General features: G+C 34.2%; 1 protein-coding gene and 1 pseudogene across 1 annotated transcript; both read right to left on the bottom strand.

The window, feature by feature from the left end:
• Positions 1-16,306, bottom strand: part of LOC133880996 (uncharacterized) — a 127,749-nt pseudogene that overhangs the window by 87,713 nt on the left and 23,730 nt on the right.
• LOC133882503 (uncharacterized) lies at positions 22-3,798 on the bottom strand. The gene is made up of 2 exons (XM_062321689.1): positions 2,798-3,798; positions 22-1,835 (listed from the first exon to the last, which is right to left on the bottom strand). Exon 2 carries the CDS (start codon positions 1,789-1,791, stop codon positions 745-747), a length of 1,047 nt encoding a protein of 348 aa, XP_062177673.1. The 5' UTR covers positions 1,792-1,835; positions 2,798-3,798; the 3' UTR covers positions 22-744.

The following is a 16,306-nucleotide window of genomic DNA, read 5'->3' as shown; positions in this document are numbered from 1 at the left end:
ATGAGTTTATTTGCAGACATTAGCAAGATAAGGAGCTCTTTTGTAATTAAATAAAACCTATAGTACAATTATAAATTTAAATAAATGTAACTACTCCTCCAACCAAGTTTATCCAAGAATACATCGAGGATGAGCAGCGACGTCACAATCTTTACAGTAATAGAACCAAAGCTTTTCGTTCATTACTTCTTCGCAAATTTCACAATAATATTTTTCGGAGTTGTCTTCGGCGGCGGCGTAAGAGAGATGTAGGAGATGTATGTCGTATCTATGCCTAGCTACGAGTGGAAGAGTAGCACACTTAATACACAAGCGGAACCCACAAGTAGTGCAATCAAATATTTGAGCGCCACCAGGGCGTTGACCACAAGCATTGCACTCTGGTTGATAAAATTCACCAAGGAAGAGGAGGTGTTGGTGACCTTTATGTTTAAAGATTTCCGGAATTAAAATACATTGAGCATCAAACATTCCATTGTCGCCACACGAATTCTTGGCACATCTGTAGCTGAAGCCATTTCGAGATCGCCAACAAGCCCAACAATTGAACGATTGCACAATATTGGAATCTACATTACGTAGGGTGAGCGGGTGTTGGTGATGTTTAAGTCGCCTGACCTCTTGGGGTAGTTTAGCATATCTTATATGGAGGGAAAAGCTGCATTCCTTACAACCGTAAAACGGGGGCAACGTTATAAATTGCATACACCCTTCACAACACGTACGCTTGACATCTTGGAGCTCTTACTTTTTAATGATTAATTTGTGTTGAGGATGACTCGGATGTTGGATCTCCTGAGGGCCAGTTTTTTCATCCTCTTTTAGATCGCTGTCCTCGACCAAATGAGTAGTATACTCAACGGAAACAGTACTGGTTTCACTCACGTCCCTCCTAAGCCAATATGCACACCGTAAGTGGGCAATGTAGCCACACTTGTGATCATCACAACAGTAAGCTGCATACTTGGTATCCACCTCTTCGTAACAGACTTGGCACTTGTGCTTTTTGCCTTTACTAAGAGAGAAGGTGCAAGTGAGGGAGTGACCGTGTCCTCTAACTTTGATGCTGCCTAGAAATTTAATACAGTTAAAGTGAATAAGAAGTCGACAATTGCTACATAGATAGGCAACGTCACTGCTTTCCCCACCACACACTTCGCAAGTGAATTGGATCGGATTTCGGGTGGGGAAGAATGCGTGTCGGTTACAATTGTCAGCTGTACTAATATTTAGACAACGAGAAGCACATTTGAAGTCGAGCCTATAATCACTACATTCCCCACAATAGTAACAGAAGCCTCTAGTGAAAACTTTACCGCAAGCACGGCAACAAAATTCACGATTATTAGTCTCATCTAACGGTATGAGAACAAGGCCGTGGTTTGGTAAGAGGTGCAGAGGGTGTGTTGTAATCGTGATGGGCAGTTGTGCGCATGGTTCATGAAGAAGGAGGAAGCTACAGTTGGGGATGGAGCATTTGTAAATGGTGGGCCCATTGTTACCTAACAAACCCGATACCGGTTCCTCGCACAATGAGCAAACAACTTTATTCTCGCCATTGTTGTCCACCTCTTTCATGGAGATCAAGTGATGTGTACTTCCCAAATCATGTCTGGCCTCTATCTCTATCTTGTCTGTTGGCACGGGGCACGACTCATGAAGGAAAAAATCACCGCATTTCCCGCATTTGTAGCCACGACTTCCCAATACTGGCTTTTTGCACAGCCTGCAATTCCGATGACTTTCCAGCTTATCTTTGAGCTGCAAGTGATGCCAAATCCAGCCAGCCATCTTACTGGATATCAAACGCACACGTACGTACGTAGAGGGTAGAGCTATATAGGTAGGCACAAAACCCAAAGGTGGTTAGTATTCAGATATATATGTGATAGGATGATACGTATGTAGAGATCCAAGGGTTTGTAAACATTAATTATAAAATATATATAAATATGGTAATTAATAATTTGTGGATGCATATATGTTGTTGGGCACTAATTTTATTTTTTCAAATACCAAAATTAACAAACCGGCCTTTATCCTTTATCCTTCCTCTTTAAGACCAAAAAATTCAATTAAAGTTGAAATTAACCTTTAATTGAAAAGAGTAATTTAAATTTATTTAAAATTAACTAGCGTAAGTACAGAACTTGGCCTATCAAATTTTGCCTTACGTACGTCAAAAAGTTTTACACACCGAATTAGACAACAAAAACCCTTAAATCTAGCTATAATTTAAATTCAGATTTCAACCTAAAATAATTATTGATAATTAAGAGACTTAGGATCGGTTTGGTATAGCAGTTTCAAAACATGTAATTTAAAAAATTGACAATTTAAAAAAAAAATGATAAAAGCGTGATTTTTAAAATTGTAATTAGCTAGCATTTGGTAAAATCACAGTCTAACCTTTAAATCAAAGTTCGACCTTTAAAATCGTCCACTTTCTAAAATGGACATTCTTACCTGCGATTAGAGAATATGAATTTTTCAACGTTTTCAAATTGTCATTCTTTTCAAGGGGGATTTCTTCTTCTTCTTTTTTGTTCACGATTTTGTTTAAAAATTCACTTTTTACTTGCAAAATCGTAAGGTCAAATAGACTTTTAAAACACAAGTTTCGACTCTAAGTAGGACCAAATGGACCAATAATACGTAGGTACTATATATATAAAAAAAAATTATCAACTTTCTACAAAATCTTTGAAATACATGTTAAATATCACTAGAGACATAATGACAATAGAAAATAGTATAACCAAGCTAGAAAACAAATGAGAGAGTGTATAGCACGTACCTGTTATACAACTTCAAGCTTAATTGTTGTGCCCCTTAATTTGGTAAAAGAGTGGCAGATGAATGGGAATTAAATGATCAATCACACAAACCTTTTTCTCCTTTGCTAAATGAAAATACAGATCTATTCACTATCACAAGGATGCATGGTTTAAACACAAAGGAAGATTTGGTAGAAAATACAAAACATTTGGTATGCTTCCAAAATTGTGATTGACATGGTTAATTTATAATGAACATAATTATTCCTTTCTTGTTTCTTTTGTCTCTAAACTTTCTTTTCTTTGTGTACATGTTCTTCTATTCTCTTTGTCATTTTCTTCGTTCTCACTTCTTCCTTTTGTTTCTTCTTCCTCTTTTTTTTTTTGTTCTTTTGTTCTTCTTGAATAGTTTTTTATTCTTTTACTTTATCTTTTTCTTTATTCCTACACCTTCATTTCTTGCAAGTTTAGATATTCATTACATGACTCAGCAAAGTTAGAGCAATTCTAGAAGTCCATCATGTATGTGTTGCTCTTGTGTCTCTCCAAAAAATAAATTCTTTTTAAAATCACAATTTGATTAAAATTTAATAGTGATCAATCACAAGCCCAATGAGGCGATTTTAAAAGCCACATCATTTTTTGAGTGACACAAGAGAGACTTCTAGTATTATTCCCAAAGTTAGCATCCAATATTATTGAAGTTTATCATCCATGACTATTAGGTTCGGCCTAACTATCACTAAGATGGTTTACAAAAGATTAAATTTCTACTTTCGTAGACAAAACAAACATTTGATACGCCCCCAAAACTATGAAAGAAGCGAGTTATAATGAACCTAATGATCCTAATTTTTGATTGACATGGTTAATTTATAATGAACATAATTATTCTTTCTTGTTTCCTTAGTCTCTAAACCTTCTTTTCTTTGTGTACACGTTCCTTTATTCTCTTGCTTTGTCTTTTTCTTCGTTTCCACTTCTTTTCGTTTCTTCTTCCGCTTTATATATATATATATATATATATATATATATATATATATATATATATATATATATTCTTTTACTTTATCTTTTTCTTTATTCCTACACCTTTGTTTCTTGCAAATTTAGATATTCATTACATGACTCACCAAAGTTAGCATCCAATATTATTGAAGTTTATCATCCATGGCTATTAGGCCTAACTATCACTAAGCTGGTTTACAAAGGATGGAATTTATACTTTTGTAGACAAAACAAACATTCGCTATGCCCCCAAAACTATGAAAGCAATGAGTTATAATGAACCTAATTGTTATTATTTTTTTCCTGTCTCCAAAACTTTAGCTTTGTTTGTTAAAATTTTTGTTTTGTGTTTATTTATTTTCTCTTTTAAATACAAAAACATTAACAAACAATCAAAATACAAAAGTTTACTTTTTAAAACACAAAATCAGTTTTCACATTTATGTCACATAAAAACACTTTTTTAAACGAAAAACAAAAAATACTACTCAAAACACATTAACAAACAGAGCCGTCATTTCTTTTTGTACATCCTCATTTATTCTCTTGCTTTGTCTTTTTCTTCGTCTTTACATCTTCTCTTTCTTTCTTCTTCCTACAATTTTTTTCTCAACAAATAAAAAAATAAAAAAATTACATGCTCATTTATTCTCTTGCTTTGTCTTTTTATTTATCTACACACCTTTTTTTGCGAGCTTAGATGTCTATTGCAAGCCTCACCAAGTTAGAACTAATATTGAAGTTTATCATCCTTGAGTACTTGGCCTACTATAATGGTTTATGAAAGATGAAATCTTAATTTTGTAGATGAAAAAAAAAAAAAAAAATTGTTCCGCTCCCAAAACTATGACGAAAATTGGTTATAAACTTATAATGAACATAATGTTATAGAGGGTAAAAGGAAGTAAGTGCAGGATGATGATAGGCATTGTATGAGGAGTGCGTGAAGAAATTAGAATTACAAAATAATATTATAGGAGAGCAACAACAGTTCAACCTTTGAATAAAGCTTTTAACTATTTAGCCATTCTTGTTTGTTATTATTATCATTCATTAATCTTTCATCGGTTAGTGTTATTATTATCTTTAGCCAGCTAGCTATCACTCATCAACCTTGAAGATGAGTTGGGAAACTATTGTAAAAGCTTGTTTATGTAAAGGCAAAGAGTTTATCCGTGCATGTTCCTATTATTCTCTAGCTTAATCATTTTTTTTTTTTTAATCTCCATATCTTGTTTTCTTTGGTACTCGTAACATTTTTTTTTTTTATTAATTGTTTTGATCATTTTCATTAAATAAGCTCCACATCATCTTGGTATTCTTTTTTTAGTAAAAGATTTGGTACCCCTATATGACATTTATATTATCCAATATTTCTTGAGGAATAATGAAGCCTTTAGTTCAGTGCACAAAATAAAACCAACAAATTAAAAATAGATTTTTTTTGGGGGAAAGTTTGATCTCATATTTGATTCTCCCTTCTTGTTTCCCATTTATAACATGAAGTTTAATCTATTTGGAAATTGGAGTGAGCACTTGCCTACAAACAGTTTCCAGAAGCAAATGTTATTGACAATTTAGGAACAATTCAACCAGCTGCCCAAACACTTGAAATCATTTGCTGGTTTCATAATAGTCATTACTCAAGCCAGCAGGTATAAAAAGCAACATTTAGATATTTAAACCATATTCTATCGTCATTTGACCGGACATATATATGCATCAGATTCACAATGCTTTCCGATCCAAGTTTCAACAAAAACCAATTGGCAAGTAAATCTATGAATGAATGAACTGATCGAGGGAAAAAAAAAGAACGAAAAAAAACCAATGGCAACAATATCGGTTCTATATTTGCCACTTCGAATTTTTTTCTTTATCACTTTTTGAGTGTACGTGATAGATGAATGAATCTATTATTCCCCCAACTGTACGTGAAAATATCTAAACAGAGAGATAAGAGATATTAAGTAATTGTATCCAAATAATAAAACCAAAACAAGAAGGGAGACAAGAACTATTGTCCCACAACCAACATCCAGGCAAAGCATCTGCTGGAGAAGCATAAACCTCCACTACTAATGGAGACAACCCTTCATATGTTTTCAATTTGCATTTCTTGGATGAAGATTTTCAAAAATTCATTCAATATATTCTATAACAAAATAAAATACAATGATGAAACAGTAAAATAGGTACTCTGACCGCACAATGAAACAAATTTGCATAAGCACCAATTTTTTTAATAGCCCCATACCTACATCAACAACTCTCTCTCTCTCTCTCTCTCTCTCTTCTTCATGTATGTCTTTTTCTCTCTCCCACTTTTTTGGTGGGTCGTGAAAAAAATTGTCAGCTATAGATGCAGCTATGATAATGTGCATTTACAATTTTTCTTTCAAAAGAAAACAAAACTAAACATGTGAAAATGGAAAAAGAAAAAAAAAATGTACAAGGTCTTTCATCAACGACACCTAAAAGCACCCTAATAATCATGATAGACTCCAAAATCACATTTTCCAATAGCCTTTTAGTTGTGAACAAAGATACCAACCTTAACTGCAGAAATGTCATAAAAGAAGAAAACTCCAGGAAGAGGCTGATAAAAGTGACTCGTTTCGGCACTCCTAAAATGCTCCGTCACAGAATACTGCACAAAACCATTGAGGGTGCATCTCGGGGCCTGATCTAATCAATAAAATAAACGAATACAACTTTGTCATCTTCAATTTATCTGATTAATACAGGAAAAAAAAGAAAATTAATACAATATAAACATCAAAATTAATACAAGAAAAAAAGAAAATTCTATAGACAGGAAAATATCATTCAGCATTTGTTTATGAAACCTCAAAGACAGAAACATAACAAGAACATAATACCAACCATGATGAAATACTGGTACATACCATGTGGTGTTTCATGTACCCATTGCACCCAGAAAAGGCGTTGATCGAGAAGTGAAAAAAGTAAATAACGTAATATATCTGATTAAAGGGTTGTTCACTTACCTTAAAAAACAATAGAAATGGTTATTTACTAACATTCTGAACTATATGACAATTTCACTTTCTTGAGCAATTCTTGTTATGATAAGACGAGGAAGAAAGAAAGACAAGAAGAAATGAGTAAATAAACATGACTATGAAAAAAAAAATGGCATATAGCAATTCCTAATTTGGAAAAGGTAATTGCATTCATCAGAATTTTCATAAGCCAGATTTGATTCAAGACAGCAGTTTTATATGATACAGCCTATATATGCACTTTTTTACAGAAAACATTCAAATAGAAACAGTGTTTCTGACTTTGTTCAATTTGAACCATGTAAAAAGCTATGCAGGAGAAGAAAGAAAAAATTACCCATCAAGGGGATTTACCAAGCCAGGAAAGTAGTCACCAAAAGCTAGTTTGTTGATGTTATGACTGATCTGTATTATGCACAAGAAAGTTATAACCGTCGTGATATCTAATTTAGAACATAATACTCGAGGAAAAATGATAAAGCTATATATGTTAAAATTCCATACTCAAGGTAATCTTACATTATAACTACCCTGTTGGAAACCCAGCAAATCGTGTCCATGAACGTTTGACTGCTGAAAGCTTTTCCCAAGTGCAAAATCAAACTTTCCAGCAACTTTATTTACTTCAAGTGATCCATAATATTACATCCTTCACCTTCCTCATCCTTTATCTTTTGGATAAAACCTTCTCGTTTGCACTGAAAGCCAAAAGACAAATAAGAAAGTCAAAAAAAAAAAAAAAAAAAGAGCATTGAAATTTGTTCAGTTCAGCATTGAGCACTGAGCATTTTTCAGTTGAAAACATAAAAGTTTAAACACAAACTGCACAAGACAACTGAAAAAATAAAAGTTTAAACACAAACTATACTCCACAAGACAATGTTGGACGAATTAATTTGAACTTCTGGGAAGAGTAAAATAAGGGAGGCATCATGGACCAAACATTGGAAGAGTCACCAAATGTTCTTCAGGACATGGTTGCATTGCGTTTCTCCATAGTGATGGATCTAAGTAACAGTACGTGTTTCTAATGTAAGGAAGGGGCTGACTATACTAGCCATACTGTCACACCACAAAATTGGTGTAGCTCAACATAATCATCATTAATTTAAGCACCCCCATTTTATCACGATCGACAAGCATATTGCACCGCAGTTTTGATTTAACAATCTCGAAGCCTTTAAATGACTAAGTAAAGTACACATGTTATGAGTGATCACACATTTTTCAAGTTCAGGGAAATTAATTGCTTCGATCATGTGCTTATTTGGAGTTTAACTAGCCAACTGGAAAAGGCTTCTACCAAAGCTATATGTCAAGTTATGCACCCATTGCATAGCATAAGCACCATTCAACCCCTACACAATTTGCCAATGTCACATGCGAGGCCTATCTTTTACCTAAAATTTGGATCAATTTACAACAATTTATGAACATCAAGCTGAACTGCAAAGACCATTAGTTTAGCCAATGGAAGTAGTATTGCAAACTGACTAAACCTGGTCTATCATATCCAAATTTGTTAGAGCCCAACCTTTTTTTCCTATATGCTTCACGAACTTCTTCACATACAACAATCGTCATCTGACTGCACATGAGAGAGCCAGTGAGAAATTAGGAAACAACAAAGCAATTACAGAAAAAAACTGATCTTTAATTTACAGATTGCAAAAATATATTAGGGAAGATTGGTTCTCTAATACAAATCAGCCCGAGAGCAGTGCTGCAAGGGAAAAAAGAAAGGCAAAGAGAAAAAGAAGAAGAAGCGTGGTGGGAGCAAAAGGAAGATGACCGCAGAGCAGACACTGGCTTTCAAGTCTGTCAGTGAATGGGTATTCTTGGATCAGCCTTCTTCATTGCCTTCTTCTTCTGTGTCCTTTGTTGTCGATGACTTTGGGGTCCAGAAGAGTCTTGGAAAAGGTGGGGAGAAGCTGGTGTTCGAATTGCATTCGCACTCCAAATTCAGTGATGGATTCTTGTCGCCTACGAAGCTGGTTGAGAGAGCTCATGGAAATGGGGTCAGTTATTTTTAAATGGTTCATGTTATTTTATATTTTAAATGAACATATATAAGAAATGGGTTTTGCCTTTTCCCACTTTTTATTGTTTCTGAATGATCTGCCGGCATTCGGTTTTGCTTTTTATTAGGGAGTAATGGATTAGTTTCTGTAAAATATTCTCATTTAGGCTGCATTTTGTATTAGGTAAATAAGTATAGCTGCTGTCTGGGCAATATGATGCTCTAATAAATACAGCACATAGCTAGAGTTGCAAACCCATTCTTATCAGATTTGTTCATTCCTCAACCATCGTCAAAGATGTAAGAATATATGTCCATTCTGGGCAATTGTTCCTACTTCTTTTGATTGATTTCTTTTCATAGTGAGAAAAATATGTGGCAGATGCAACACATATTGAAGGGGAGCCTAGTTGTATTGGGGAGATGTGAAAAAGATGAAACAAATGATTTCTTGATGCGATTTGGCATAGGGACTGACACTGGGTAATTGCTTGACCATTTTTATTGGCACTTATATTGAGACATGAAATCATGCCCATGCTGTGTTATGTCGCAAAGCTAACATATGATACATACCCCATAATAAATAAATTTTTTTATTTTTATATATACGAAACATTTCATAAACATTAATCCTTTAAAATACAAACGGATCTTCACAGTGGCATGACGATATGTCGCAAAGCTAACATATGATACATACCCCATAATATGTACCTGGTAAATCAGAGTATACTATCTATCTACTATGCAGCGGAAAATGTAAACCTAATAACGAAAATCACCTCTTAAACATCTATCACAAATATTTACAACAAAGAGCCATTAAATAACTATATGATTAAATCTTCCCTCAATTAAATGCATAACATAAATGACTTTATACATTAACCAGTGACCCAATCGTCACAAACTATAAACAAACCTATAAAATAGTGGACAACCCGTGGTCCAACAATTACAACCGTCGCGGCGTGCGTCAGTCATAATATCCCAAGCATACTTCTACAACATCAACTACGACCAAAATACCTACAGCCAAAGGAACATCTATACGGTTGTGGGGGTTTACCACATCCGTATAGGTGGAATTATAAGCCCACCATCTTAGCATAAATAAATACACTAAGACCTCAAAGGTATACTATTCACTGAATTTTCGCAAAGAACCAACTTTTTCTTTTTAGTCATGCGTACACTATAACAGCTACCAATTTTATAAACTTTTGTTTGAAAATCCCTATAGCTGATATAGCATACACCGACTAATAGAAAACATTTAAAGCATACTACGCAGCTGAGCTTATACATAGAAGCTTCATTGTTGGAAACAACTACATACATTCTCATCTACTATAATACTTTTATGATTGATGGTACAAAGCTTTTTAACACATGCAACCAGACGATAGAAATATACATAAGCTCTTTTCCATTAAAACTCTTATGCATACTAGTACTTCTAGCAAAACTACTCATAGTATAAAAACATCACTCATCAAAACCATGCTATAAATGATTATGCAATGCACATCATGGGAATTACCCCAATAACATCATGCAAATTAATCCAAGCATCATGGAAATTAATCCAAGCATCATGGGAATTACCCCAAGCATCATGGGTGTTACCCAAGCATCATGGAAATTAATGCAAGCATCATCGAAATTAATCCAAGCATCATGGGAATTACCACAAGCATTGTTTCCAGTGGGTTATAAACCCCACTTCGATGCACGTTTAGCGTTCATATGCATATGCATATGCATCATGCCTTAAAACAATATACATTTCATTTCATGAATCATGCCTTTAACACATGCTTTCTTTATGAAAACATAAACAATTCAACATGTCATTTCTTAAACAATTTGCATAACTTAACTCATTCTAAAATTAAATATCATATTCATTGCAGTTTAGTTTTCGAAACTCCCAACCATAACATACGGTGACTCCATTCATTTAAACTCCACATATCATATTCATACTTCAAAACATCATCATAATTTCAATATACTCAAAAGTACTCAAATCATCCAAAACAGATCATAATCAACATACCGTTGGTTCAGGTTTATAAAACAACATATAATTTGCAATTCATCACATATAAAAATAATACTTCTCAGTGAGTAGAATACTCACATTGGCTGCATTGGACTCACGACTCGAACCCTACATTGGAGAACCCATTGAAGTCTCCAACTATGACACGATCCTGCAAATACTTATAGCGTTCGACTATGCTATGGAACTCTATACTCTATGACACATAGACTACTCGCGTGTTCACACGTCATGTTACCCGCTTCTAAGTCTAGCTAAGTATCTTAAACTATTATTAGGTCATCATTTAGGTTTAGGTTCATATCATATTACGTCTATTATTACAAGGATGTATTTACTATTCTCATTAGCTCATTCATTATTGTTGTACCGCCTTAATATTACTAACACTTTTATGGCTTGTCATTTATTATTATTATATCCTATTGTCATTGTTAACCCATTAATGGCTAGTTACTTATTTACTAAGTTAACAATACATATTTAACCTATTCACATGCATATGTGTGTATATATATATATATATACACACACACACACACACACATACAACGCTTAACCTAATCAGATGACACATAAATATCATGTGTACATGTATAGGTGGATTAGTTACTACATTGTCACATAGTGGATTCATATTACATTTATGTGTTTCTATAAGCTTACTAACATATATTTACCAAGTTATACTTATTAACCTAGGGTTATTTGGATAATTTACAATTTTAAAGCATTCTCATTTAATCATTTCATTTAATACTTAATCCTTACTAATTACTAATCATATAAGTAACCTAGGGCCTTAATATTATTTATTATGTTAACATAATAACCCTCAATATACTTTGCTTTTATTCAAGTCATCTTTTCACATAATTACTTGTTTAATTCATCTCAAAGCATTAGCTATAAACTATCAAGATTAACCTCCAACAATTCCAACAAACCAACCTAACCAATTTCCTTAATTAGAGTACTGTCCGGTACTCAATTCCATACCAAACCCCTTCATACAACAAGCCTAACACATACTCATCAATCAACCATAAGTAATAAAACTTCCCAAATAACATAAATTCTTAGCATTAAAATATATATATATCCACCAATATCCTTAACAATATCCTCAAACCCATAATCACACAAGATCACCATCAAACCAATAACCCATAACAAAACAACACAATCAATCCACTTAGCACTTCAAACCTACAAGTTCACAACAAACCCCAAATCAACCCATACATGAAACCCAACCTATCTTAGAACATTAACATAAATCTAGCATCACTAAAAACCGAAACTCCAAGAGAAATACACCATTGTCCTAAGCCATTCATCCCAAAAATAATATCAATCCCAAGTCAGCCCCCCATTCACAACCAGATTTCATCTAAATCTCATCTCACATCCATAAACATAATAATCAATTTAAAACTCCCAAAATCAGATTTGGGTTCCACCAAAACACCCCTCAAAAATCAATTTCCAATCAAACATCAACAACCTACAATAAAGCATTAATCATTGGCTAATATAATCAAGAATCAAAATCTACAAAAATGCACCATTCGGCCATCCCACAAAATAAATCCCCATGAAAACCCTAGAATTTCATTTCAAGTAAAACCCATTCCAAACCCATAAAATTATTCACCTAAATTAGTGGCTTTAAAAACCCTAGGATTTCAACCTAAACCAAACCCAAAGAGAATCTGATTTTGCAACATAAAATCAATGGGCAAACGTGAAAATACAAGGAAGCTAGGGATTTTTACCTCACCGGACGTCCATGGCCAAAAATCCCATCTTTTCTTCTTCTACCCATGGCTGGACATCATCCATTTCAAAATCTCTCTCTCACTATCTGTTCTCTCTCTCGGCATTTCTGCACTTCGGGCTCTCTCATGGGTTGCTATGTGTGCGTGAGTGCGAGTGAGAGAAGAGGAAGAAGAAAGGGAAGGGAAAGAGAAGAGGCGAGCTGCTGTGTGGGGGACGAAGGGGAAGAGAGGAGAAGAAAAAGAAAGAAGGAAAGAAAGAAGAGAGGGTGCGTGCGTTTAGGCGATAAAAGAAAAGAAAAATGTGAAGGAGAGAAGTGTGCTGCTTGTTTTTGTTTTTGTTGGACTTTGTTTGTTGATGGGAATCACGTGTAAGAAGAGTGAGCTATGTGAAACCAAAAAGAAAGGAAACAAGTGTGGGCCCTGTTTTAAGTGAGAAAAGTCAACAAGTAGGAAAAAATGGAGTAATTCTACCTGGCGCTCCAGCGTCCCTCTCTTGTCCATCTCCATCTGACGTGGCATCAGCCACGTCAGGCCTTTTTAAAAAAAAAAAAAAAAAAAAAGAAAAAATTCAGAATTTCAAAAATTTCAAAAGCTGCGTTTTAAACACGAAAACGGAAGCTAAAAAATTTCTCCAAAAAAAATTCCCCCAAAATTTTCCCTCCTCCCTCCACCCACCACTGGCTACCATCGCCACCAGCTACCACCATCGATCTCCATCTTCGGTCACAAGGTATCGTGCGGTCTCCATCCCCTGTATCGCCATCTCCGACGACCCATCCACCAGGTAAGACCCATCTTCGTCTCCATCCACGACGACCCATTACACCGCCGACGATCCCAGTCGAAGCACCACCACAGCCGACGAGCCCAGCCATCAAAAGAGGTAAGCTCTCACACTTCGGTTCTTCGGTTTTTTGTTCTTTTCAAACTTCGTTTCAATTCCTCTACAGAGAAAAAAGAACTAAATCTCTGCAACCATGCTAGTTTACCAGGATCTTCTCACAGGTAAAATTTTATCTCTATTTTTCAATTATAATCTCTTTCTTTCGGATTGGTTTCTAGGGTTTTTTTTATGCCTCTATATAAAATTCTTCGGATGGAATTTTGTCTGGTGCTTGTTTGGATGTAAAATTTTCGAGTTTTGTTTTCTGGGCTTGATTCTATTTAAGCGTGAAAGGGTGTTGTGAGCTAATTGAAGCTCAAATATTAATTAGATTCTCTACATCTTTTTTTGATTATAAGCCTGAAAAAAGTATAATTAAGTGGTATTTCTGAATCTGTTCAATAATATGGTTACTTTTGCAATGCTATGTAATTTAGTCACTTCCTTGCCTCGTGGGCTTTATCAAACAGATTCTTTTACGTGTACAGATAAGTAATGAGCACTCTTGGGGAATGGTTATTATTCATCACATAGAGATATGATTCTGTTGAAAGTAAGCATTCCTGTAAAGTCTCAAGCTTTGTGGATTGGAACGTTTTGTCTGCATCAACTTAGATCTGCTTAATGTTCTCTCTTTCAAAATGTGAACATTAACCATTCCTATGTATTGTTTCTTTCTCACTTCTCACCTTGTTTGTCTTTAAAAGTCTTATCATGACCACCATGAAATTTGGGCCTGTAGTTGCACCCACCCAATCCTGCAATGTCGGGGGTAGTAGTCATTGGATATTTAGTATATTGTGCATGCCTTCCTCAGAAATCTAAACCACCCTCAGGACTAATTGAAGCTCAAAGTGGATGTGAGCTAATTGAAGCTCAAAGTATAATTCTGTGTCAATGATCTCCCCTTCCAAAAAATTTTGCCCCCAAAAGCTCAAAATATATATAGATTCATGTACTGCTTCTAGTTAATCACCCTTTCTACTGTGTGTAATTGAAGATGTCTAAATAGCTACTGTGAATTTGCAAAAGAAAAATTGATGTGTTTATATTTATTCACATTCACAATTAGGCAAAGACAGCACATTGCAGAAGCCATTGTTCTTTCTAGATGACAATTAGAGGAAGATTATGGACTTGGTGATACCTAATGGACTTAGTGTGGCAGCAAGGTTTGATCAATCAAACATATGCAGGTCTTGCTTGCAAATAGGTGTACGTAATAACTTCTTTTTTTGTGTTTTTTTTTTTTTGTTTTGTTTCAGGAGCTATATGTGCAGGTGCTTGATTCACTTGAAAGACCATTAAATGAAAATATGAACGAGATGCAGATGGATTGTTTTGAAGGTGGTGTTAATGCTTCTAAAAGATGTCTTCAATCTGCTTAATGTGAAGTTTGACAGAAAAAACACTATTCTTTCATTCTAAGAGGAAAAAATTATATTGAAAGGAGTGATTCTTTTACATGTCTGAACTTGTAACATGTAATTGGAGAAGTTAGGTGGATTTTTTGATGGAACAAGTTGATATTTGTTCCTTCTACTGCCTATTTTTGGTGCATTGAAGTACAATGTGTAGTGCAGAAGCATTGACTAATGTTTTTTACTGGGTGCTTCTTTGCAATACAACCTTGTCTCCCAGGAAAATAAATTATACAAGAAAAGCATCTGATTGAATTAAATACAACTACAATATGGATGGTCTCCCTTCTTTTTCAAAATATATGTTTGATACCCAGATTCATTTAGATATTTAGAAGTCTTAATTTCAAGACATCTGGACTTTTTTGTTGTTAAGCTTTTTTGTACATGATTTGATCATCTAAAATTGTCTAATGTATGAAAAGGATCATTGTAATATTTATCTTTTTAGTACAAGATTTTACTTAGTCTTTTTTATTATTATTTACCTTTTATGATTGGTAGTTAAACACAACCTACCAATCATAAATTAATGTAGATTTCAAAAAACCTTTGAAAAGTGCAGGTTCAAATGAAAACAATGGCATAATTAGCATGGGTTACAAGCCAGTTTTTGGTAAATATCATGCCTTTTTTCTTCAGCATGCCACAAGTCTTCAAAACAGGCTAATTTTTAAACGTGCATATTGTCGTGACTGCCAAAAAAAATTATAACATAGGTCCTGGTTTTGGTTGAAAATGGAGAAACATGTTGGTTTTGGCCACTTTTATTTTGGTCTTTGGGAGAATGGCTCCCTTAGGAGATGTCTATTCTATGCCATTGTGGGTTAAACTTAAGACCTAACTTTTATTAAAGGGAAAGAGGTATCACTTAGTCAAAACATGTCAAATGTATAGAAGAATGATTTCCACAAGCTATTATGTGACATATATTGTTTTGGATAACCTTAGAAACAACCCCTCTCATCACATTATCAAAAGAAAAACTTTTAATATAACTATTCTCAAAAACCTCTAATATAAGACTACCAAAAAAAAAAAAAAAACTCCTGAACATGTAGAAAATTTACAAATAGATGTTACATGAAAATTTACAAACCCACCTCAATACAGACCACTTTAGGAACAAAATTACATCAAAAAAAATTCCACAGAACAGCAAAATATGAATTAAACATACATTCGTTTATAGGAATGTGAATTAAATATGAATTAAACACAAACGGACTGACAAAACTATTTCACTGAAAAAGCCCAAATACATGCAGAATGAGACAGATACTATAGAAAGACGGAAAAAAGAAAAAAAGAAAAAAAAA

Source organism: Alnus glutinosa, chromosome 11, assembly GCF_958979055.1.
Source record: "Alnus glutinosa chromosome 11, dhAlnGlut1.1, whole genome shotgun sequence".
Classification (NCBI taxonomy): domain Eukaryota; kingdom Viridiplantae; phylum Streptophyta; class Magnoliopsida; order Fagales; family Betulaceae; genus Alnus; species Alnus glutinosa.
The sequence above is the reverse complement of the archived record's forward strand: the minus strand, read 5'-3'. Positions and strand labels throughout refer to the sequence as shown.